Source organism: Chrysochloris asiatica, unplaced genomic scaffold (assembly GCF_000296735.1).
Source record: "Chrysochloris asiatica unplaced genomic scaffold, ChrAsi1.0 scaffold00163, whole genome shotgun sequence".
NCBI classification, from domain to species: Eukaryota; Metazoa; Chordata; class Mammalia; order Afrosoricida; family Chrysochloridae; genus Chrysochloris; species Chrysochloris asiatica.
In genome coordinates this window covers 1286268-1313728 of record NW_006408681.1, presented here as the reverse complement: position 1 = coordinate 1313728, position 27461 = coordinate 1286268, and the positions used below count along the sequence as shown (strand labels likewise).

The following is a 27461-nucleotide window of genomic DNA, read 5'->3' as shown; positions in this document are numbered from 1 at the left end:
AACTGTTATGCCCAGAATTCGGGGTCCCCAAAGACCACCAAGGAGCCGACACCGCTGCAAGTGCACAAGGGTTGTTTATTCAAGCTCCAGCTCGGACCCCACCTGCATCTGATGCAATGGATGAGGGATGGAGCCTCGAACACCCAGTTATTCAAGCCTGAGCTCGGACTCCACCTGCATCCGACGTAGCAGATGAGGGATGGAGCCTCTAACTCCCGGTTGGCAGGGTTTTTATAGAGTTTTTAAGGAAGCTCAGGGTTTTTCAGCTTTACAATATTTGGATTGGTTGACAGTTGGCAAAGTATGAGATGTTACAGTTTTAATTGGTCAGTACTGGTGGTCTTTTGTTCTTAGGCTAGGATAAGGAAAACATCTGGCATCTGGCCTTGGGTTGTCCTGTCTACTGCTTATCTAGTTCTTGCTGTTGTTAGGGGTGAAAGGATATTCTAATGCAGCATGAGCTGATTTAGCGCGTTCCTGGAACAGGAGGACGTGTTCAGGCTAATGTACAGAATGGAGTCTTTTTCTTGGTCTTACAGAACCAACTTGACAGCACTTAACAACAACTGAGCCAATGTCTCTATCTTTGTTTCTGCTGATGTTTGTTCTTTGTCCCATGTCCTCAAATACCTGGTTTTCATTGGTTATATACCAGGCATTGTTATTGAAAAGAATTATTTTGTGCAATATTTTCAGTCTAGAGTAATTTTACCTTCCTTCTGATAGGCTTTTTGTTTGTTTCTGTCAGATGCCAAGTGGCATCAATAATCAGGATCATCTTATTTCAGTTTAGTGGATTAAGATATCCTTGGCCATCAAGTTGATTTGAACCTGGCCTTCAATTCCTGCAAGAGATGATTTACTTTTTCTTTTCCCTTACACGTAGGTTACATGTAGATTTTTTCTAACTTGTTTTAGAAAGTGAGACAAACTTTGTTAGTTAAAGAGTTTATAAACTTCAAAAAACAAAAGCTATCAGTAGCTACATATCTTGCCAGGTCAAAAAGCAAGTCTCACCAGAAAATGAGACTGATGTGAAGTCAGAACAAGAGACTATAACAAAATAATCGTAACCGATTCATACATAGTAATTATTTTTTCAAGCACTGTTTTAAGTATTGTATTTACTCATTTCTTTTCACAACAATTGTGACAAACGAAGCAAGTCCTGGAGTTTGAATTCCTAGTCCCAGCTTTTCCTAATACCCAGCTAAAGCTCTGCCTCCACCCAGCTAAACCACTACCATCAAGTTGATTCTGATTCATAGCAACACTCTAGGACAGCGTAGAATTTGTCCACACAGTTTCTTAGACTCTAAATCTTTACTGGAGCAGCCAGCCTCATCTTGTTTCCCTGGAGCAGCTAGTGGGTTTACACTGCTGACCTTGCAGTAAGCAAAACAATGCTTAACCCACTATACCGCCAGGGTCCCTTCTCCTTATACCAGAGAGATTGAAATGTGAGGTTTCTCAGCTTGCACCTGATGTTCAAAGTTTACAAGCTGCCTCAGGAGAGATCACCTCATGTCCTTTGTCTCAATTCTAGGTCTAAGTGTTGCCACACCCATCCTTTGCAAATAATAAGATTGCTTGCTATTTTTTTCATTTTTATCAATCAAACTAGCTGCTACTAACTGACAGAAACTGCTGCAAACCATTTCTAAACAACTAGAGACATAGAATACTTTTTTTTTTTTTGTCTGAAAGTAAAAATATTAGTTTCATAAAACACCCTAATAAAGATATTTTGTAGTTCAACTTTATTGCTCTAAACTAGCCATAAGTGAAATCAGTAAGAAACCACTTACAATCCCATTACCTTAATAAGTCTTGCGTTTTCTGTGTAATTCTTAACTCTATTTATAAAAAACAAAAACAACATGGCTGTCATCATAGCACAGATTCATTACTAAGCACACATTTTAATTAATCAGAATTTCTCACGTGAATGATTAGAAAACCACACGCCAAAAAAAAAAGGGGGGGGGGAGAAGAAGAATGGGTACTCATGCAATCAAGGGGCCTGGGGTAGCACAGACAATGAAGTGTTCAGCTGCTAATCGATGTCACATGATCCATGGTTCGAGTCCAGCAGTCTTTCCACGGGAGAAAGAAATAGAAGTTGGCTTCAATAAAAATTTACAGGCTTGGAAACTCCCTGGGACAGTTCTACTCTGAACTTACGGGATCAGTATGAGTCAGAATCAACTTGATATAAATGGGTTTGGTGCTCATACAATCCCATAAGTATCCTATCACTGACAGCATTAGACTTCAATATAGATCTTGAAATGTTCCTTTTGAGAATGATTGTGACAGCATTTCTTGTCAATATGTCACTCCTGTCATAGTAAACCATGTAATTGTCAGGTTCAAAATGGCCAATATCAGTCCATTTCAGCTCACTAATGCCTAGGATATCAGTCTTTATGTGTTCCATTTCATTTTTCACAACTTTCAATTTTCCTAGATTAATACTTTATGCGTTCCATGCTTCTATTATTAATGGATGTTTGCAGCTATTTCTCCTTATTTTGAGTTGTTCCCCATCAGCAAATGTAGGTCCTGAAAGCTTTACTCCATCCGAGTCATCATGGTTATCTACTTTGAGGATGCAACTCTTCCCCAGTCACATTTTGAGTGCCTTCCAACCTGAGGACTCATCTTCCAGCACTATATCTGATAGCATTCTGGTGCTCGTCATCATGTTTCAATATTCAGTATTCTGATGCTGACAGTGTTCCACTGCTATTTATAAGGTTTTTCAGTAGTTAAACATTCAGAAGTAGTCTCCCTCTCCTTCTTTCTAGCCTGCCTTAGTCTGGAAGCTCAGCTGAAACCTCTCCACCAGGAATGACCCTGCTGGTATTTAAAATACCAGGGGCATAGCTTTCAGCATCACAGCAACACGTAAGTTACTACAGTACGACAATCTGCCAGACGAGTCATGGTTATGAATTTTAAACAATTTGAATTTTTATTTTACACTACTATTTCCCCCACCCCCACCCCCATTTCACAGAAGACAAGGTGCACTTGCTGGGCTTTGCTGTCTAAGACACTGGAGCTTTTGTTAATGCCACTTGGGTGGCAACTCTCAGCTACCACTGGCAACGTGACTGTCAGAAATGATGGAATTAAATCTTAGATTATTTCATTTTCTGCATTAATAACATCTAGCAGTGATGTGATGGGGCACTGTAGAATACACACTAAGCTGGTTACTGCATGTTTGGTGGTTCAGACTCACCAGCCACTCCTTAGAAACCCCATACAGAGTCTCTATAAGTCAGAACAGCACTTAAAAATAGTGACAAGGTTGTTGCTTTTGCCAGGTACCATTGAGTTGGTTCAATTCATACAGACCCTGTATAGGTTTCCCAAGGTTGTAAATCTTTATGGGATTTACAGCCTTGGAAACCCTATACAGGAGTAGAAAGCCTCAACTTTCTCTCACGGACAGCTGGTGAATTTGAACTGCTGATGTGTTCAACAATCTGGGTGCATATCATACAGCACCTGCAGTGTGCCTACAGAGACAAGATAGCTGAATAGATTAATCACTAATGATAGAGACAAGGTAGCCACTAATGATACACAGCCATGGTATTTGATACTATACTCAGGCTTCCTCAGGGTTCTGTGGGGAGGTGGTGGAGTGAGCCTGAACTGTACCTTTTCTTTCTGTGACTGCGAGTCCATTCCACCTCATAGTGACCTTCACATAGAAAGACTGTTTGAGTTAATGCAGCTACTCGGTTTGGAAACCACAGGTGGAAGCTGGAAGCTCCCAGAAATAAGGACACATCATTGACTGATGTGAATATAGAATTATCACCAATCTTTCAACAGCATTGCTGTTAAAGCTGTGAGCAGGTAATTAAATAAAGCAATGTGGTTGCTTTTGTTAAGTGCCATCAAGTTGGTTCCGACTCATAGCAACCCTGTATAGGGTTTCTGAGGAGCAGCTGATGAGTTTGAACCTCTGAACTTGTGATTCAAACTGACCTTGAAGTCCAGTCTTAATCTTACAGAAAACTGAGCATGAAGGAAGTCAGTAAACTATGGTTTAAAGTAGTCTGAGCTCTACTGTAAGCCTGGTGGTGCAATGGTTAAGTGCTCAGTTGTTAAATGAAATGTTGATGGTTCAAATCTACCAAGCAGCTGCTTGGAGGGAAAAGACCTGGCAATCTAATCCTGTAAAAATACAGCCTAGAAAACCCTCTGAGTGCAAGTGGACTCCTCAACTTGGGTCACCATGATTAGGAATCAACTCACAACAAAGCACTCTATAAAAAAGCTTGGGTGGCTTTCATTTTTTATTGTAATTCCCAGAGACATTTTAATATGGTATTAAGCGATACTGTTTACCTGAAAACATGAAATGTGTGCGGGCTATTTACTTACAGCCATACCATGATTACATATTTAGCTCTTTTTCAATTCCAGGAAAGTATTTCTTCATTAAATTTGGAGAATCAAGATAGTAAATCCAATCACTGACATTACTTTTAGTAAAGAAAACGCTAGAGCACTATATTCCGAAGCTGCCAGTACTGCAATATTATTCTTTACTTCTGTTCCTCAGTTCATCATATGTTTATTGAGACCTTGCTGTGCTCAGAGTGTTTTAAATTTTCTTAGGTTCCTGTAATTCTGGTTTGATGCATCATTCTGACAAGGTTTAAAGAGAAAACGTACGTGCAAATTTCAGAAAGAAAAACACATTAAACTCATTCTTTATTCCTCTTCATTGCCAATGTTTTGCTTCTCTTTTCATCAAAGTGAGGCTGAACAGGCTGGATTCCCTCCGCCCTTTTATAATAGAGATTACTACTCAATCATTGTCTCTTTATGCGCTGCCAGGTTGAGGCTGTTTGTTCAGATGGTCAGATCAGAGTGCTAATTAGATCTGCATCTCATCCATTTCAGTCTAAAGCGTGAGGCAACTGTCTCTTAATATTAAGAGAATGATGGGAGTGGGTAGAGAGTGGAAAATGTGAGAGAAGAAATCTTGTTCTGATTGTTCCTGATTCCCACTCTATTGCTGACCACCACGATGAACGTGAATATGTGTGGACCACACTCTGTATGAGAACATTGCTGCTAACTTCTCAAACTACTTCCTTACCAAGATACTAAGATCAGCATAGTATGAATGTGTCTCTATGGTATTGTGAATGTTGCTAGGTGTCATTGATTAGGCTTCGACTCAGTGACCCTGTGAACAATAGAATAAAACACAGCCCAGTCCTGTGCCAGCCTCACAATTGGTAAGTTTAAGCTGATTGCTGCTGCCACTGTGTCAAGGCATCTCATCGGCAGTCTTCCTCTTTTCAACTGATCCTCCGCTTTACCACTCATGAGTTTCCATTTCAGGGACTGGTCTCTCTGACATGTCCAAAGTATGAGAAAGAGACAGTTTGCCATCCTCACTTCTAAGGCGCATTCTGGCTTACACTACAAGACAGATTTACTTATTCTCTGGCAGTCCATGGTACTTTCAATATTCTATGTCAAAACCATAGTTCAAATACATCACTTCTTTACAGGTCTTCCTTTTTCTTTGCCCACCTTTCAAATGCATATGAGGCCATTGAAAATACCATGGCTTCAGTAAGGCACACCTTAGTCTTCAAAGTGACATCTTTGCTCTTGAACACTACGAGGTCTTTTGCTGCAGATTTGTTTAGTGCAATACATTCTTTGACTGTTGCTTTCATAAACATTGATGTGGATCCAAGTAAAATGAAACCCTTGACAATTTCAATCATGATGTTATTTGTTGGTCCAGTTGTGAGGGTTTTTGTTAAGGTGTAATCCATTACATTTATCCTTTGATCTTCATTAGCAAATGCTTCAAGTTTTCTGCCTTTTTAGCAAACAAGGTTGTGTCATCTACGTATCACAGGTTGTTAATGTCTTCCTTCAATCCTGATGCTACATTCATCTTCATATAGGCCAGCTTCTCCTATTTGCTCAGCATATAGATTAAGTATGATGAAAGGATACAACCCTGAAGAATTATCATTCTTCCCAATATTTTCCATAATTGGTTATGAGCCACACAGTGAATGCCTTTGTAGTTAATAAAAACACAAGTAAACATCTTTCTGACATTCTCTGCTTTCAGCGAAGATTGGGAATTCCAGAATACTTAATTGTGCTCATGAGGAACCTGAACAAAGATCAAGAGGCAGTAGTTTGAATAGAAGAATAAAGGTACCCCTTATTCTTCTTATATATCAGGAGAGATGTGCAGTAGGGTTGTATCATTTCGCCATACTTAATCAATCTGTGGAGTCCTGGTGTGTCATTGTAGGATAAGCACCGAACCACAAGGTTAGCTTGAACCACAAGTTCAGCAGTTCAAACTCACCAGTCATTCCTCAGAAACCCTATGCAGGGTTGCTCTGAGTTGGAACCAACTCAATGGCACTTAACAATCTGTATGCTGCGCAAATGATCTGAGAAACTGGATTATCTGAAGACATAGCATCAGGTTTGGAAGATTCAACAACCTTCAATATGCCGATGACACAGCCTGGCTGGTTGAATGCAAAGAGGACTTGAAGCAACTGCTCATTAAGATCAGTAATTGCACCTCAATGTAACGAAAATGAAAATTCTCCTTAGACCAATAAACATTATGACAGAAAAAGACTGAAGTTGTCAAAGACTTCAATTTGTTTGGAACCACAATCAACACTCATGGAAGCAGCATTAAAAGGTATTGCATCAAGCAAATCTGATGCAAAAAAGCTCTTTTTTTTTGTAGTACAAAGTACAAAGATGTAGTTTGAGTGCTAAAGGGTGCCCAATGTAAGCTATGGTATTTTCAATGGCCTCATATGCATGTGAAAGTCAGACACTGAATAAGGAAGAACCTAGAAGAATCAATGCGTTTGAATGATAGTACTGGAAAGAATATTGACTAGTACTATGGACTATGAGAACAAACAAATCTGTATTGGAAGAAGTACAGACAGACAGCTCCTTAGAAACAAGGATGGAAAGACTCCATCTCTCATAGTTTGGACATTAGAAGAGACCAGTCCCTGGAGAATATCATGCTTGGAAAAGTGAATAGTGAAAAGAAGACCCCCAAGATAGACTGACACAGTGGCAGTAACAGGCTCAAACTTAACAGTTGTGATAGTGCAGGATTTATTTTACTTGCATACACAATCAACTCATGGACACAGCAGTCAAGACATCAAATGATCTATTATATTAGGCTAATCTGCTGTAAAAGACCTCTTTCAAGTAGCCAAGATGTCACTTTAAGGAATAAGGTGTGCCTGACCCAAACCATGGTATTTTCAATTGCTTCATATATATGTGAATGTTGGAAAATGACTAAGACTAGACAATCGATGCATCTGAATTATGGTGTTGGCAAAGAACAGTGAATATACCATGGCTGCCAAAAGAACAATTCATTTTGGAAAAGGGACAGTCAGACTGTTCCACAGATGGTGAAACTTTATCTCTAGTACTTTGGACACTGCAAAAGTAGCCATGGAGGCCAAGCCTGACTTCCTCTAGCTTCAAAAAGGGGAAGGAAAAAAAAAGGGTTAGGAGAAGCAAACTCAAAATCAATCCAAGGACAATTCCTATGAAGCAGAGGTCACCCTACAACCTTCTTTACCTTTTCTGCTGGGTTCCATAATTCCTTGCTGTGGCCACACAGAACTCATAGACAGCACTCACAATAATGGGGTTTATTAACGGAGTGAACAAGGCTCAATTCAGAAGCAGAAACAACTCAGGAGGCAGCAGTTCTCCATTTAGAACACGTCTTCTCTGCCATACTGCAGCATACTTAATTCTTGTCGAAGGCCTCTCAGCCATGTGTACCCTTGGCCTCTTCTCTGCTTGGGCAAGGTTACAAAGTTCCTTTAGCACATGGTGCTGTAGGATAAGCACTGGACCACAGGGTTGAACTCAGAAACCCTATATAGGATGGCTATGAATCGCAATGGACTCAACAGCACTTAACAACATAAAGGCCCAAAGGGCACATTTTGCAAGCCAGCCTCCTGCCCATAGGCACTCAGCTTTGTGTTCTGTTGTTTACTATGAGCATGCAGCATTAATGTGTCTTTATGAATATCTTATTCCTTTCTCAAGACCTTCAACAAAAGTCTGTTTGCTTGAGATCTCATGTGGTTTTCAATGACACGTTTTTTGAAAATGACCAGGCCTTCCTTCAGAGGCTAGTGTCACTCAGTGTGGTAACTCAGGCTGTCACCACTCCCCTGGGTTCCCACAGCTTCTCTCTTCTCCCATTGGCCAAGGCGACCTGTCACTGAATCCTGACTAGTGGGTGAGGGCCAAGAGTGACTGGGATGGGTGACACTACTGCCCCCACTGCCAGGTCCCTTGGGGCCATTTTGGAGTCACCCCAATGGTGTCGGTGTCACTCCGCACACCCCCGTGTGTCCCCAAAAGCATGTCACTGTTGAGAGGCGCCTCTGGGTCAATTCAAACCTCCAACCTTTCAGTGAGCAGCTGAGCTTGTTAACTTGTTTGCACCACACAGCGTCTCTGTTCATCAATTTTCCTTTATTCTTTGTACAGCCCTGCTTCAAACATTTGAAATAGAAAACCCAGCTCTTTGTCCTAACAGTATGGTTTCAATTTCTGCATATCACCATCTGGATTCAAATACAAATTTTTAGAGCTGTAATTTAAAAAACTGTGTGCTTTTCTTTCCCAAATTATCATAGTATTCAGAATAACATTAATTAGGATAATCCTCAGTATACTCTAGATTTAGATAATTTATGACTCGCTTCTTGCTAACCCTTTGGTTGCTTCCAACTTTTCACTATTGAAACATAATGCTATAGATGTACCTCCAGGGATAGCAGCTTTGTCTATGAAAGGCAAGTGACAGGATCCTGGTATGCCCTTCTGCTAAATTCACAAGAGCAGGATGACTTGCATAAAGATATCAGTATTTTCATGGTCTTTGATATGGGACTGGCATACGTGTCCATAAGTAGTATTTCAATATATATAATTCAAGCAAAATGTATGACAGATATATATATATAATGCTGACTTAAGAAAGTGGTAAATTAAATCATGGGAGAAGCATCTGTAGACTGCATTCATTCTTCAGGAAATTTAAGTCAAGGCTTTGAGTGTGTCATTTTTATTTAAAATCAACTTTTGCTTTTAAATTTATTTTGAGGTGCATATAAACTTCAAAGGCTGACGATAACATGACAGAATATAAAGACCAATTAAAATGCTACTTATAAAGAGACTATTACACTAGTGCCATTTTGGCTTATGACATTTGTCATTTCCATTAGCCTTACAAAGGATAATTTATTTAAAAGATATTAGAAAGTAAATAATTATTTTTACTGAAAATACAGAATCCATTACAGTACTTTAAAAGATAGTATTTATAGTTATAAAGAAAAACATATTTAAAATAAAAAGATCTTAAGTGCAATGATATTTAGTTTCCACTAAAACTAATGAAATCACTTCAAAAAAACATACAGCTCCCAGCTTCATTTACTCAAGTTATAATTATGTATTATCCTACTTGTTATTAAGGACATCTAATGGAATAATTTTGGAAATAATCTTTTTCAGCACATCATTATCCTGAACTCAATTTAAATAATACATAAGTATGGAGGCTCATATAAAATAGTGTATATTGGAGATGGGGGAGCAACTAAATAATTATGACATGAAAACTTAAGATTAAGAAGGCTTGTCTGTCATTATCATAGTGCAATAAATAGTATTTCTAGCCATTTCTTGGGTGCACAGTGACTCCATAAGATAAGCACAGGAGTATGAACCACAAGGTTGGCAGTTAGAGCCCACCAGCTACTATGCAAGAGAAAGACGGGACTTTCTGCTTCTGCAAAGATTAAAAAAAAATAATAATACTCTTAGAAACCCAATACAGGGTCGCTAGGAGTCAAACCAACTCAACAGAACTTTATAATAGACCTTTCTTAAGCATGTTTTATCTTCAAGATCAAAACCAACCATTTTCATAAAGCTTTTCAGCCAAGTGAGTTCTAATGCTATAAACAAGAGCAACAATACTATTGCTAAAGTTTTAACTATCACAACCAACTATTTCATGTTAGGAAGTGTCTTCTGCATTTTAGATCAACGTTTGTAAAATGTTATTAAGAAGCTAGTTAATAAAGCCCAAGAGATAAAAATAGAACTCTTCATTACATTATCAATGGTCCATACTGTTACCCCATTACTTTATTCCTTAACAGATAACATTCATTACAGAAAACATTCATTAAGTTATTAGACAGATGTGATTTTATTACTTCCATCAGCTTTATCATGTGTCATCTCCCCTTTAAATGAAGAAAAAGAAAACTAAGATTATGATCAGCAATCAAATGCACTACAGAGTATTCAGATGCTGTGCTGGGATCTGTGATGGAGAATAATCACTGGAAGTTGTAACAAGACCTGTGCTTTGCAACAGCTAGAATGGCTCTAATGTAGAACATTAACAAATATTTCAATTAGTATTTTAGTGTTTTGCAGTTAGAGAGGTTTTATGCAACTGTTATGAAAGTACTGAGTGAAATTACATCCTGTTAGGAAATTCACAATATGCACATTGTCATAAAACACTTGTGCCAAAGTTAAGTGCACTGTGAGGACAAAATTGAAACATAATGAGGCATTTGCTAATATATAGTATACATTTTTATTTGGTAACACAACCCAAAATTGATCTTTAACTAAGAAAAAAATGTAGCTCTCATTTAAAAAAAAAAAAGTTTTGAAGAAAACTGGCAATGTGGGGAAAAGATCCTCTCGTAAAAAAATGTTTGAGAATCAGGATTTGAACAAATCGACTCTATACTGGTGAACCCTTTTTGGAAACTGATGCTGTAAGATCAGCACTGGACTATGAACCATGGGTCGGCAGTTCAAACTCAACAGCCGCTCCTTGGAAACCCTCTACAGGGTCACTATGAGTCAGAACCGACTCAATAGCACCTAACAACAACAATCAGAGGGAAATGAAACTTTACATTCTCCCCCGTTACCCTCAAGGTGTTCTGGTGGCGCCGTGGGTTATCTACTAACTGCTAAGAGCAGTTTGAATTCACCAACCTCTGTTTTCTGCTCCCGGGAAACCAAAGGGGCAGTTCTACTGTCCTGCTGGGCAGCCAAGAGTCAGGCTCGACTAGATAGCAGTGGGCTGCCTCTTTCCCCTTAGACACCTGAACCACTTTCCCAGAAGAACGTTTGTAGTGTGATAGTAGCTGAAATGCTGAAGTCATTTTAGTCATAATGGGACATACCAAAGATATCAGATATAAATTTGGCACATACAGCCACTTTTATTTTTCCAGGCCTCAAAATTAAACCATTACTAGTTTAATGAAAATACCTTCCTTAAAAGTAGTTTAAAATTTTCATGATTTATTAAAACTAAATTTTTGAAGAAAAAAATTATTCCCACTAACTCTGCAAGTAAAATGTGCATATATTACAAACATCTTTAAGTAAGAGTGTCTTTATACTTTTCAGTTAGTGTTTCTTGTTAAGAACTGAAACTATTTTCTTCCTTTTAGTTCCTCTTCCTTTCTGTATTTCAACTTTTCTCCTGTATTTAAAGTACTGAATGATTTAGTGAATTAATACTGGATGTCAATTCAGTAGACATTTATTATATAAGGTGTGGCATTATAGGATCAGCCCTGGACTGGGAACCACAAGGTTGGCAATTGAAACTCATCAGCTGTTGCTTGGAAACCCTATAAAGGGTCGCTTATGAGTCGGATGGCACTTAACAATAACAACCTGATAATATATTCAACATTTGTTTATGTTGAATTAAAAACTAATTTATTGCCATGATCAACTATTCAAAATTTCATTGCATTGATGTATTCCATAATGAACATAAACTTCAAGTTGATTAAAAAATGAAATAGCACATATGAACCAGAAATATTATCTGCAGACAAATAACAAGTCTAATACTTTCTACTTAATAGTGGTTTTCAAGACATTTTATAAGATTACAAAATTTTTTAAATACCTAATTTATTCTTAAATTCAAGATCATATAGCATTAATTTAAATAACGGTCATTTTTTTCTACAACTCCTTCCACATCCTCTTAATATGACTAAAGGTTCAACATTAACGGATTAACATAAAAGTATCACAACTATTGTTTGTGACACCTAAGACGCAAATGTTTTTAAAAATATACCAAAATAAACTTTATAAATATTTAGGACTGTACTCTATGCTCAGTTAATGATGGAAGCAAAAAATACTTGAGCTAAATCACCATTTACAAAACATATAAAAATATAGAATATATATACTACAATGATCTTAATGACATCATGAAGTTCAATATTATATTAGTCTCACAAGCCTGATTAAACAGTTCAAAATGTTTTAAATTAAGAATTTTCTCTGGAGGAATACTGGAGTGTCTTGGCATTTAGTAGATGGTTATTATTGTCCCAATTTTTCCCAAGCATGAATCCCTTTAAGGTTCTTTTATCCTACCTATCAAATCAATATGAGAAGGAAAGTCACTGGGCTGGAAATAGTCCTCAGACTTAAGAACTCCAAAATCTATATTCTATCAGTTAACCTATTTTCTAACAAGTAAAAAAGATGGTGCCTACAAAATCCAGAAAAGGAAAGAGACAATAAGGAAAGCTATCTAGGCACATTCCACCAGTAAATGGCAAACATCTCTATGCTGTTTCAAAAAACATTGCTTCTTTCCCTTATCGATGTTTAAATGACCATAGTGCAGGCTTCTAAGAATTCCTACTTTCAAAGATTTAAAATATAATTAATAGACTCGGTACTACAAGTAAACTTAATACAATTTATCTTTTGAGATGTGATACGAAAAATAAAAACCCTGGAATGGGCATGAAGAGATTAGGTTCTCCAGATATCAGAGCTGTGTGTCCTTGAGTTGCTTCACCTTTCTGGACCTCTATATCCTCAGTTGTATTGGATAACCAATCTAGCAAGTCCTTTTCAAAGTTGATTGAAAGACTAAGTTAGAATTTTGCTTGGTACCTCTTGAGTATCATTATGAAGATTAATTACTACTATATAATAGTATAAAAATAATTCTGGTTTTTAAATTTTCTGATGCTTATATTCTGGTTAACCGGAATTTTCTATACGTCCAGTGACTAATCATAATAATCTGGCTAATAAAAAATAACCAAGATATGCTAAAATTATACACAAAGTTTACTTTGATATATACTGGGATGGTCTAGACTTCTGTTATCTATGTCATTTAATTCTCTTCTTGTTAAAATCCTGTTCTCTTAACTGGGGCGCAGAAGAGTAGCACTAGGGTAGAAGAGAGAAAATGTGGTTGAAGCATTTAGGGTTGAGAAAAATAACAGAAGCTTTTCTATTTATTATTATTTTTTTACATTTTACTTTTTAAATTATAGCTTTTTCAGTTTTCAAAATTAAACTTCATGAAATTATTGCTAATACTTAAAGGATCTGCCATAGTTTGCCACTACTAGCAAAGAACTACAATTTACTGTCAAAAATTTAATATTGTACCAAAAGAGAACAGAGTTTGGTTCTATTTTTCAGTACATGACAATGTATTCTAGTTCTTATTTTAATCACTTTCAGAATTAAGTCAAAAATTATTTTGCTTTCACTATTTCAAACCAGGTGTCAAACATGTTGTATTCAAATTTATAGAGAGACTTTGTGAAGTATCAGTTATGACTTTGGGAGCAGGATAAACAATTTCTTCAACAGTTACATATGTGCCTAATAGGAAACCAACAACTCCAATGAATGCTATAGAAATATTTTTGAGGATCATCCATATATCGTAGTGTTCCTTTGAAAATGTAAGAATTTCAACCAACGGTGGTAGGATCAGAGCCAACGTGCTGCTGCTCACAGCTCCAACGAAGGAAATCACAATGTCTAAACGAGGAATCAGAATTGCTACAGCACCTGGAAAATGAAAATACATACTTTTCTCATTTAAATATTTGGTACTAAACCGAAATAAATGCAAATCTTTTCAATACAAAGTAATAAATGCAAGTCTGCACTGATAAACGATTGCTTATGGGAAATTTTGCCGTATTTTGGGCTGAACTAAAAAAAAAAAATGAAAAAAATACTAAGTGACCTTTCCTGGACCCTGCCTTGTCAATAGAGCTTCCTATTTAAACAACTTTTCACTATTGGCTGTGAAATGCTCTGCAAAGAGGTTTTAGCTGGCGTGCATCCGATGTCCATGCATTACACTGCCGTACAGCTCACTCTGAACATGTGACAACAGTTAGTGGTAATTTAGATGCACCTAGGAAAAAAGACCTGGAGAGTTCTACTTCTGAAAATCAAGCAATGAAAACTTTATGGATTACAATACTCCAGGCCACAAGTGATCATGGGACAGCACAGCAATAGTGCTAGGGAACCTACTTGTCCTCTTCCTGACTTCATTGGGAATACAGCCCAGGCTTCCCACAACAATTGACATTGGCTTTTAGGCTGAAGTGTGCATGCACACATATATCCACACATCAACAAATGATCCATATAATCCTATTTCATTCAATGTTTTAAAAATAAAGAATGGACTGTGAATTTTTTCAAATGCTTTTCAGTACTTCTGAAGACTATCTTGTGAGTTCTATCCTTGAAATCTACTTATATAATACATTATCTTAATGGATTACTTAATAATGAACCTTCTTTGCTACTGTTTACAACTCCATTTATAAACAACACATTATTCTTTTATTATGCTGTTGGATTCTCTATGCTAATATGCTAACCTTCAGCATTTTTACATCATTATTTATTGAGAGAGGTTATTAGTTTTAGTTTTTTTTCCTGTAGGTTTTGGCATCATTATATAAGTATAAATCATCAATATTATATAAATATAAAAATATAAATCTTGTGACATCAGTCTTGTTAAATTATTTTGTTCTAAAAATTATTTTATATCAAATTACTCTGAAAGCTAAACTCTACCAATTACTATGAAATTATAAACCTAACCTCAGACTAATAGGACTGAAGTAAGTGCTTTACAAAAAAAAATTGAATTTATGAGGAAATTGAAATTAAAACTTGAAATACTTTATATAAAAGCAAATTCTTTCATTTTCACATGATAAAAGATTCTTGTTACATCCCTTTAAAATTCTCTATTAATAAAGCATAATTCTTACACACAAGTAAGTACATATTTAATAAAATTCTAAAGGACTTACATCTATTTTGTAGAGATGTGTTGCATCTACTTATAGCTGTTTGTTATGAAGTGTCGTCGATTCAGTTCTGACTCCTAGTGACCGTGAGGAGCAGCTGGTCAGTTTGAACCAACGACCTTGTAGTTCACAGTCCTTGTGGTTCACTATGTCCTCGTGTGACACTGATCCTACAGTGCCACACCAGGACATAGTAGGTGACAGTATGAAAGGGAAAAGAGCTCTAGTAGTATAGTGGCTACAAGCTGGGCTGCTAATCAGCAGTTCAAAACTGAAGCAGTTCCTCAGAACAAAGATGAAGCTTTCTGCTCCTGTAAAGATTTACAGCCTTGGAAACCCTATACAGGGTTGCTATGAGTCAGAAACAACGCAATGGCACATTACTACCCCTCTAATATAAAAGGGAGGCCAAACAAACATGACTAGAACCTTCCTCACTGGAGAGCATTTTTATTTGGAATACATTTTATCTTAGTTTTTTAAATAGTCCAAGGAGTCACCATTAAATCAAATGACTTGTTAGGAAACAATGTGGAAAAGCACTATAGATCTCAGAAAAGGAAAATTCATTTATTGAACACTTTTAAATCACAAAGTAAAATTAAAATTAAATAAACCCATCCTTTGAGATGTTCTAAAATCAACAGATAGTTTCTAGGATTTTTTGGTTTTGTTTTAAGGCTTGACAAATATTACTTGGTAATGTATTAGTATACAAGAAAGACAAGTATGTGGGGACCTTCAAAAAGTTCCTGAAAAAATTTCATTATCTTGTAATTCCATTTTGCCATGAGCTTTTGAAGCCCCTCATATATCCTTTAAGCCAATGCAACATATAAAAACACAAATATATTCAAAAATGATAGTTTATTCAGTGCAAATATAGTCATTATTTTTATTAAGTATCATCAAGTCGGTTCCGACTCATAAAAACCTTGTGGTATAGGATTCTCAAAGAGCAGCTGGTGGATTTCAATTGTAGACCTTGTGGTCAGTAGTCCAGTGTTTATTCTACAGTGCCACAATAGGACTCTAAATTCATTATAGAATTACTGAAAATTGGTTGCCCTTTGACACGTGCAGGAAGCCAATTATGAATGTTATTGCTGTTAAGTGCCATCAAGTCTGTTCCAATTCATAGAGACCCTGTATAGGGTTTCTGAGAATTTAAATCTTTACTGGAGCAGAAAGCCTAATATTTCTCCTACTGGACTGTGATGGCTCCATACGATAAGCACTAGACTTCAAACTACAAGGTCTGCAGTTAGAGATCACCAGTCACTGTGCCGGAGAAAGATGAGACTTTCTGCTCCCATGAATAATTAAAGCCTCAGAAACCTAATACAGGGTTGCTGTGAGTAGGAACCAACTCAATGGCACTTAACAACAACAATATAATTTTCAAAATAATAATTTGATTTTTTTTTCAGCGTGCTGGGATCTGGCTTATGGTTTTCTCATATGTTGTTGTGAGGTATCATCGAGTCACTACCAACACATAGTGACCTTATGAACAGCAGAATATAACACTGCCGATCCTGGGCCAACCTCACTACTGTTACTACATCGATGCTGCCACTTGGCCAATCCATCTTGCTGGGAGCCTTCCTCTTTTTCTCGGACCCTCCACCTTACCAAATATGATATCCTTCTCCAGAAACTGCTCCCTCCTGACAATATGTCCAAAGTATGAGAGATGAAGTCTGGCCATCTTGGCCTCTAAGGAGCACTCTGGCTGCACTTCTTCCAAAATGGATCTAATGGTTCTTTTGGCAGCCCATGGCACTTTCAATATTCTCCTCCAACACCATAACTCAAAAGCATAAATTCTTCTATGGTCTTCTTTAGTCACTCTCCAGCTTTCACATGCATATGAGGTTATTGAAAATATCATGGCTTGGGTCAGGCACACCTTAGTCCTCAAGCTGACATCTTTGCTCTTCAACGCTTTAAAAAGGTCTTGTGCAGCAGATTTGCTTAATGCAATACGTCGTTTGATCTCTTGACTGCTGCTTCCGTGAGTGTTGATAGTTGATCCAAGAAGAATGAAGTCCTTGACAACTTCAATCTTTTCTCTGTTGATAAGAATGTTGTTTACTGGTCCAGTGGTGAGGATTTTTGTTTTCTTGACATTGAGATGTAATCCATACGGAAGACTGTGCTCTTTGATCTTCATCAGTAAATGTTTTAAGTCCTCTTCACTTTCAGCAAGCAAGGTTGTATCATCTGCATTTTGAAGGTTGTTAATGAGTTTTCTTCCAATCTTGATGCCACGTTTTTCTACATAGAACCCAGCGTCTTGGATGATTTGTTCAGCATACAGGTTGAATAAGTATGGTAAAAGAATACAACCTTGTTGCACACCTTTCTTAATTTTAAAACATTCAATGTTCCCATGTTCTGTTCGAACAACTGCCTCTTGGTCCATGTACAGATTCCTCATGAGCACAATTAAGTGTTCTGTAATACTCATACTTCGTAATGTTGTCCATAGTTTGTCATGATCCACACAATCGAAAGCCTTTGCGTAGTCAATAAAGCAGAGGTAAACAACTTTCTGATACTCTCTGTTTTCAGCCAAGATCCATCGGACATCAGCAATGATATCCCTTGTTCCATGGCCTCTTCTGAATCCTGCTTGAACCTCTGGAAGTTCTCTGTCAATGTATGATTATAGCCGTTTCTGTATTACCTTCAGCAAAACTTTACTCACATGAGATATCAAAGAGATTGTCCAATGATTTCCACTTTCTGTTGGGTCACCTTTCTTTGGAATGGTCACAAATACGAATCTCTTCCAATCAGTCAGCCAGATAGTTGTCTTCCAAAAATTTCCTGGCAGAGATAAGTGAGTGCCTCCTTTGCTGCCTCACTTTCTTGAAAGATTTCAATTTTGATTCCATCACTGGTGCGTTGTTCTTTGCCAATTCCTTCAATGCACTTTGGACTTCCTCCCTAAGTATCATTGGCTCTGGATCATATGCTACCTCTTGAAATGGTTGAACATTAACCATTTCCTTTTGTTACAGTGACTCTGTGTATTCCTTCCATCTTCTCTTGATTCATTCTCCATCATTCAATAATTAGCCCAGAGAATCTTTCAACAATGAAAACTGAGGCTTAAATTTTTTCTTCAGTTCCCCAGCTTGAGAAATGCTGAGCGTGTGCTTCCTTTTTGATATTCTGATTCCACATCTTTGCACATTTTATTGTAATATTTAGCTTTATCTTCTCGAGCTGATGTTTAAAATTTTCTGTTATGCTCTTGAACCTCCTCATTTCTTCCATTTGCTTTAGCATCTCTATGCTGGAGAGCAAGTTTCAGTGTCTCTTCTGACATCCATTTTTACCTTTTCCTTCTTTCTTTTCTTCTCAATGACTTTTTGCTTTCATGTATGATATTCTTGATGTCATCCTACAACTTTTCTGGTCTTCGGTCTTTAGTGTTTAATGTATCAAATCTGTTCTTTAGATGATCTCTAAATTCAGGTGGGATATATTCAAGGTCATATTTTGGATCTTGTGGTCTTGTTTTCATTTTCTCCAGCTTCAGTTTGAATTTGCATATGAGTAATTGATGGTCTGTTCCATAGTCTGTCCCTGACCTTGTTTTCACTGATGATATGCAGCTTTTTCATCGTCTCTTTCTGCAGATTTAGTCAATTTGGTATCTATGCATTCCATCTGGTGAGGTCTATGTGTATAATCATCTCTTATGCTGTCTAAAGAAGGTATTAGAAATTAACAAATCATTGGTTTTGCAGAATTCTATCATGCATTCTCCAGCATCATTTCTATCACCAAGGTCATATTTTCCAACTACTGATCCTTCCTCTTTGCTCCCAACATTTGCATTCTAATCACCAGTAATGATCAATATATCTTGAATGCATGTTTGATCAATTTCAGATTGAAGAAGTTCGTAGAATTCTTCTATTTCATTCTAACTGGCTTTAGTGGTTGGTGCATAAATTTGAATAATAGTGGTATTAACTGGGCTTCCCTGTAGGAGCATGGATATTATCCTATCACAGACAGGTTTGTACCTCATGACTGATCTGGATACATTCTTTTTGATGATGAAAGCAACACCATTCCTCTTCTGTTTGTCATTCCCGGCATAGTAAACCATGTGGTTGTCAGATTCAAAATGGCCAATACCAGTCCATTTCAGCTCACTAATGCCTAAGATATCAATGTTGATGCGTTCCATTTCATTTTTGACATCTTCCAATTTTCCAAGATTCATACTTCGTACATTCCATGTTCCGATTTTCAGTGCATGTTTACAGCTGTTTCTCTTCATTTTGAGCTATGCCCCATCTGCAAATGAAGGTCCCGTGGGCTTTTCTCCCACGAGATTTACTCCGTTCACATTATCACAGTCAACTCTACTTTGAGGAGACAGCTCTTCCCCAGTGGCATTTTGCGTGCCTTCCAACCTGAGGGGCTCATTTTCCGGCACTATATCTGATAGTGTTTTTCGGTTATTTGTAAGGTTTTCAGTGACTAAATATTCAGAAGTAGTTCATCACTCTTTCTTCCTAGTCTGTCTTTGTCTGAAAGCTCATCTGAAACCTGTCCACCATGGGTGACCCTGCTGGTTCTTCAAAATATCGGTGGCATAGCTTTCAAAATCACAGCAACTCAAAAGCCACTACAGTACGACAAACTGACAGACAAGTGGTGGTCATTTGGTTTTAAGTGGAAACTCACTTTTTTCTTATATAGTTAGTAGAATAAAAGATTATTAAATCAATAAGTAACCTCTCTAGGTGAATAAATTTATTTTAAAATGTTAAAAATATAATTTTAGTAATTTCATTAAAGAAATCTAACAATAAGAATTACAATTTCTATTATTAGTTAGATATCTATGTAGTGATACTTACAAGTAATAATAACCAAGAGGGACCTTATACCAAATTCACAGACTTGCTTCCATTTAGCATGAACTTTGGATGTGGCCACAGGAAGAATGATCTCTGCTGGGACATAGAACTGAATTGAATAGGTCACAAAAATGCCAAAGGAATATAAAATTTTCACTGCTTGATATAACCTGTTGGGAAAAAAATTCAAAGTTAAGTTATTCTTAATATGAATCTAGCTATCTATCTTTTTATTTTGAAGACAAACAAGAAACCCAGAACATGAGTTTCTGTCAGAATTTAACTAATTAAGAATACAAGTTTAATTAAATATCTAGAATAAGCAAATATATAGAGATCAGAGTCTATTAAATGGTTACCAGGAACAAGAAGGGAGAATAACTGCTTAGGAAGCATTGAATTTCTATTATTAATAATGGAAAGTTTGGCAATGGGTATAAGTAATGAAAAATTAGATGAGATATAAACAATTTTTACCAACTTGGAACCAGGACTTGGAATAGGCTCATTGTGGTTTGACCTCATGCTGGGAATTTCCATTTCCACCCCAGATAAATTCTTGTTGTCAGATGTCCTGGAGTAGGCATTTCCCCAAATCACTGAAGCTTTGCAGCACATTTGTCACACTGCTGCCCCACATGAAACAAGTTTTTACATGATCAAGCATTTTAAGGAACACTGGGAAGATCTCTATGGTGAGCAAGGCAAAGAGGTCTGCTCCTAAGGTTATAGTAACTTTTTTCAGGATTACCAGGAGTAATCTTGATAGATTTTCTCAAAGTTCACAAAACAATCAAGGGGACTAATTAGAATATTGAAAATTGTACTATTGAGAAAAAAAAAAAAAACAGGAAACTTACACCAAGGAATTTTTTCTACCATGATAAAGCATCTCTGTTGATTCTTTGAGTATAGCAAAGGCTGTCTTACGAGAATTTTGTTGGGAAACCTTATTCCATCTACTCTACAAAACTGATCTTGCCTATTGAGACTTTTTATTGCCCAAACTCAAAGAAAATTGAAAAGAAGTACAATTTGAGTCTCTTGAGGAGGTCAAAACTGTGATTTGATGTATTGTATAGCAAAGAGTGTGGAGCTGTTACTATTGCTACGTGCTGATGAGCAGGCTATGACTCATAGGGACCCAATGTACAACAGAATATAACACTGACCAATGCTCAATATTAGCAGTTAGAACGAAGCCAAGGGCCTACTCCCAAACAGACCACCAATTGTTTATATGCATCAAGTTGAAGCTAAAGAAACTTAAAATTCATGCACCAAAGCAGAAATATGACCCTGAGTATATCCTACCTGAATTTAGAGACCATCTTAAGGACAGATTTGACACATTGAACACTAATCACTGAAAACCAGAGGTATAGGATGGAATTGAAAACAAAACACATGTGGAAAACAAAAGGTCATTAAAAAGAAAGAAAAGACCAAAATGGATTTCAAGTTCAAGATACTCTACAACTTGCTCTTATACATCTGGTAGTGCAGTGGTTACGATCGGGCTGCTAACCTCAAGGTCAAAAAGATGAGGCTTTCTGCTCCCATGAAGATTTACAGCCTTGGAAACCCTGTACAGGGTCGCTATGGGTCGGAACCTACTCGAGGGCACTTAATAACAAGTTAAAACAAAAGAGAATACTTACTAAAATTTCCCCCTCCAATTTATATATCACAAAGAATGCTGTGTAAGAAAACAGAAGCGACCTTCCTGTTTCTTACTGCTTGTCAGTATGAAAACCCAATACCCTTGATATTTCTTAATAGAAGTACTATTTGTGCTTTTAATGGACATGTATGATGAAGTCAGTATTTTTCAGACTTAAGTCACTACTCTACCACTCACCTGTCAGTCTGTCACACTGTGGTGCTAGCGTGCTACACTGACGCAGGAAGTGATACCACCAGTACTACAAAGACCAGCAGGGTCACTCACGGTGGACAGCTTTCAGATTAAGACAGATTAGGAAGAACCTGTCACTCTACTAAAACAAACTGGCCAATGATTCATGCATATGTTATATGTGGACTGCACCTACCTCTTACCCCAAACTTTGCCTCTTGGATTGTTGTGCTACTTTCCCCTTACTTTGCTACATTTCTATAGTTAAATTGGTTTTACTTGAATGATTCATTTATGGGTGTGTGTGTGTGTGTGTGTGAAAGAAAAAAAAAAGCCCTCAAAATTTTTTTCAACTCCTTCTGCAAATAAAAAAAATAAATAAATGAAGAGGAAAAAAAAATTGGTCCATGAAAAGTATTCTAAAAACAGTTAACCACTGTACGATACAGTGCTGGAAGATGAGTCCTCAGGATAGACGGTACTCAAAACATGACTGGGGGAGAGCTGGATGAAATAAAGATTGCTGACATGGAATGACTCAAAATGAGAAGAAACAGCTGCAAACATCCATTAATAATCAAAAGGTACAATGCATGAAGTATGAATCCAGGAAAATCAGAAATTGCAAAAAATGAAACAGACCACTTAAAGATAGATATCCTTGTGAGCTGACATCAACTTGCACTGGCCATTGTGAATTGGACTATCATAGGGTCTCCTATGCTGGAAATGGCCTTTTGAAGAGAAGCAGCATCACATTCATTGCCAAAATGAACATTTCAAATGTCTATCTTGAAGTACAACACTGTTAGTAAAAGGATAATATCTATAAGGAAGACCAGTTAGTACAACTATTATTCAAATTTACACAGCAACCGTTAATGCCAAAAATAAATTGAAAATTTTCACCAAGGAGTTCTGGTAGCATAGTTGTTACGAATCGGGCTGTCAACCTCAAGGTCAGCAGTTCAAAACTACCAGCTGTTATGCGGGAGAAAGATGAGGCTTTCTGCTCCTGTAAAGATTTACAGCCTCAGAAACCCTGTACAGGGTCGCTATGAGTCGGAACTGACTCCACAGCACATAAAAACAACAACCATAGTGTGGTGCTGTGGGCTGATGCACTGGGCTACAAAGTCCAGGGCACAGTTCTTTAGCTACTTTATGTTGTTGTTGTTAAGTGCTACAAGGTCAGCAGTTCAAGCTCACCAGTCACTCCTTGAAAACCCTATACAGGGTCGCTATGGGTCAGAACCAACATGGTGACACTTAACAACAATACCACCACCATATGAAATTAACAAACATGCAATCAAGATGCATTAATAATTACTGGAGATCAGAATACAAAGGCTAGAAGCAAAGAACAGGGGTCAGTAGTGGGAAAATATGGCCTTGGTGATAGAAATGACACAGGAGACTACATGATGGGATTTTTCAAATTGACAACCTATTAACTGAAAAACTTTTCTTCAAAAATATAAATGGAAACTATACAAAAGAACCACAAGGTTGGCAGTTCAAGCTCACCAGCTGTTCCTTAGAATATAGGAACCAGCTGTTCCTATACAGGGTTGCTTTGGGTCAGAACCGACTCGGTGGCACTGAACAACTAGATGGAACACACAAGAACCAAATGGACCACATACGTGGAAAGAGACAATGCATAAGAGACCATCAATTGCTCATATGCAAGTTCAAGTTGAAGCTGAAGAAAATTCAAACATGTCCAGAAGTGTCAACACATAAACTTGAGTGTATTCCAACTAGATTTTAGAGACTATGTGATGACTGAGTTCTGGTGTGGTGCTGTGGTATAATACACTAGACCACAAGGTCAGTTTGAGCCGCAAGGTCAATGGTTCAAATTCACCAGCTGCTCCTCGGAAACCCTATACAGGATCAATAGGAGTTGGAACTGACTTAATGGCACTTAACAACAACAATAATCTGAATAGATTTGACAATAAACAATAATGACTGAAGGCCAGAAGAGTCAAGAGATCAAGGACAGCACACATGAAAAAAGCAAACTGCCATTAAAAAGATAAGCACTGGACTGCTAACCACAAGGTCAGTAATTCAAACCCTCCAGCTGCTCCTTTGAAATCCTACATAGGGTTGCCATGAGTTGAAACCAACTCGATTGGCACGTAACAACAACATGGGCAAAATACTGAACAACACAGAAAACGTCAAAAGCAAATGAAAGGAATACACAGTAACTGTACCAAAAGAATTGGTCTATGTCCTACCATTTCAGGAGAATCGATGGTTCTACCGAAAAAACTTAAAGCTGCACTGAAGGCATTGGCAAAAAACAAGGCTCCAGGAATTGAAATAACTGAAATTTTTCAACAACTGGGTATATAACACTGGAAGCACTAACTTGCCTATACCAAGAAATCTGGAAGACAGCTACCAGACCAACCACGTGGGATAGATCCATATTTGTGGTCACTCCAAAGAAAAATGATACAGCAGAATGCAGATATTATTGAGCAATATCATTAATATCTCATGCAAGCCTAATTTGGTGATGATAATTCAAAAAGGTTGGTACAGTACCACAGAGAACTGCCAGAAATACAAGCCAGATTCAAAAAGGATGTAGAACGAGGTATTATCATTGCTAATGTCAGATGCATTTTGGCGGACAGCAGAGAATGGCAGAACGATGCTTACTTTTGTTTTAATGACTACACAAAGGCATCTATCTGACTGTGTGGATCATAATAAATATGGATAACATTACAAAAAATGGGAACTTCACACTTAATTCTGGTCATGTAGAATCTGTACATTGACCAAGAGGCAGTTGTTTGAACAGAATACAGGGATACTGAGTGTTAACATTAGGAACAGTGTGCGTGAGAGCTGTATCCTTTATCTATACTTGTTCTCTGCATGCTGAGCAAATAATCCAAGAAGATGATCTACATGAAGAAGAATGCAGCATCAGGATTTGAGGAAGGCTTATTAGCAACCTATGATATGCAGATGATACAACTTTGCTTAATGAAAATGAAGAGGACTTCTGTATGGACTATACCTAAATATAAAGAAAACGAAAGTCTTCACAACTGGACCAATATGTAACAGCATGATAAACAGAAAATATTTAAGTTGTCAAAGATTTCGTTTTACTAGGATCAACAATCAATACTCATGGAAGGCGCAGTCAAGAAATCAACTTATTTATTGCACTGAGCAAATGTGTTGTAAAGGACCTCTTTAAAATGTTCAAAAAAAGATGTCAGTTTGAGATCTAAGGTGTGCCCAACCCAAGTTTTTATCAGTCACTGCAAATACAATTGAAAGAGGGACAATGAGTAAGACTGACGGAGACTTGATATACTTGAATTAACGTGTTGGCAAAAACTATTAAAATATACCATAGACTGTCAGAAGACTGAACAAATCTGTCATGGAAGAAGTACAGACAGAATGCTCCTTAGAAGACAGGATGGAGAGATTTTGCCTCAAGTACTCTATACATGTTACAAACAGGGACCAGTCCCTGAAGAAGGGCATAGATATAAATATCTAAAGAATGTTTCTTTTTCTTTCTATAAATTTTATTTCCCGCTATTTCCCCAGTTCCTGAATTATATATGAGTTCCATTCCTAAGTCTGTGTTTAAAATTTATATACAAGTAGGTTCATACGATTAGCACTAGACTGCAAACCACAGGTCCGTGGTTCAAGCCTACCAGCCACTTCATGGGAAGAAAATGAGGCTTTCAGCTCCCATAAAGCTGAAACCTATACAGGAAACCCTATACAGAGTTGCTATGAGTCAGAACTGACTTAACAGCACTTAGCAACAAGAAGAAGAAATAACTGGGTATGATTTCCATCTACCATCACTTCGTCAAATGTTTGTGTTAGTATACAGTACACAGTGTACATTTCTATGTATAAAAATCATCAACCAAACACTTCCAAATACACTTAAACATCTTTACATAATACAGTAATAGTAATGTTCTGATGTGTCTCACAAAGTAGCATCAGTTTGTTGTTATGAACCATTGTATGGTCCTTGAATTTTTAATATAATAGACTTTACAGGGTTCGTCTGTAACTACAAGTTGTATGTCAGTCAGATGTTCGAACCCAGAGATTGAATATTCATATTCCCCTTGGAACCTGTCAGTGTACTAGAGGTTCTGCCAAACAGGAAGCATCAATTTTGCAAAACTTTTCTTGTCTTTTTTTTTTTTCCCAGAGTGGGGGTATAATCTGAAATAGAGAATGCTAAAGATCTAAAGCCTTTGAATAAAACATGAACTGATGGATTTCTGACAAAATGGCAGAAGTGCTAGACAGACCCTCTACAACAAAGACACAAGAGACCAAATGCAACAGATACAGATGAAAATCCTGGAACCCTGAGCTTCAGAGAAAAGTATGGAGAAGTGGAACGAATACCAACTAGGCAAAACAGCTGAACAAAAGCTCATCTGATGAGGCATGGCCACCTTGAACTTTTGCAAGCACCATTCAATGGAGACAGTGACCTGACAACACACACACCAGGGGTTGGTGACTAGAAAGGTGCAATTCTCCCTTGTTTCCCACACCCTCCTGGTGACTAGAAGCATGGCCCATCCCCACCCTCACCACCTAGTGGCCAGTGACACCCTGTGACATATAACCTCAGCTCTGCCTGAAGCTGAAGCTACACGCTGTTTATAAAACAGGCCAGGGTGTACTACTTCAGCATTTGGAGGTGGTGAACTACATACCATCACACCAACATTGTTGTACCACAGGCCTGCTTCTGACCATCTATGAGCAAACAGGAACTTCTTCCATAAACACTGCCTTCCCCTCAGCTACCCTCTGACCTGAAACATTTCCTTCCAGGAGCATGGACCCTGACCTTTGCCACTATCTGACCCTGCACAAACTTCCGGATCAGATTCCCTGATCCCAGACTACATCTAGGATCAGGTACCTGACCCTTTAACACATCTTGCCCTCCCAACCTGTGAGCTGCTTGTCTGACAGATAGTGACAACTCACACCCCATGGCCCTGCTCCCCACAGTGTTCTCATCTTTTAATCCTGCCCCAGTTTTCCTTTTTCTCCCTTTCCTTGTTTTTATCCTTTATTTTTCCCTGTATTTTCTTGTTTTTTCCTCCTCCACTTCCTCTTTTCTTTCCTTGATTTTTCTTTACTAGTCCTTCTCTTCTTCTTACTTGCTCCCTTCCCTAGTTGTTTATTGTACTGTTTTCTATTTGCATTTTTCCCCTTCCTTTATTTTAATCCCCTTTCTATTTTTAGTCATTAAACTCTTTTTCTTGTTGTTGTTTATTCTCTCTTTTGGTGTTTGTTTATCTTGCTTTTTCTTCTTTTACTTTTGCTTGCCCCACCTGTTAGGAGACACCAACAGTGCCCTCCATATGGCCTTGTTGTTGTTGTTGT

The 27461-nt window shown here is 37.5% G+C and overlaps 1 protein-coding gene across 2 annotated transcripts in view; it reads right to left on the bottom strand.

The window, feature by feature from the left end:
• Positions 1 to 13476: 13476 nt before the first annotated feature.
• The window catches only part of SLC36A4 (solute carrier family 36 (proton/amino acid symporter), member 4), a 54650-nt gene continuing 40665 nt past the window's right edge, over positions 13477 to 27461 (bottom strand). Inside the window, exons 10-11 of one of the 2 annotated variants that reach the window (XM_006871205.1) lie at positions 20171 to 20340; positions 13477 to 14004 (exon numbers count right to left, since the gene is read on the bottom strand). In XM_006871205.1, coding sequence (XP_006871267.1) covers positions 13697 to 14004; positions 20171 to 20340 — 478 coding nt within the window. In that variant the 3' untranslated portion in view covers positions 13477 to 13696. The remainder of the gene's footprint in view (positions 14005 to 20170; positions 20341 to 27461) is intronic. The other variant, XM_006871206.1, reaches the window with a different exon arrangement.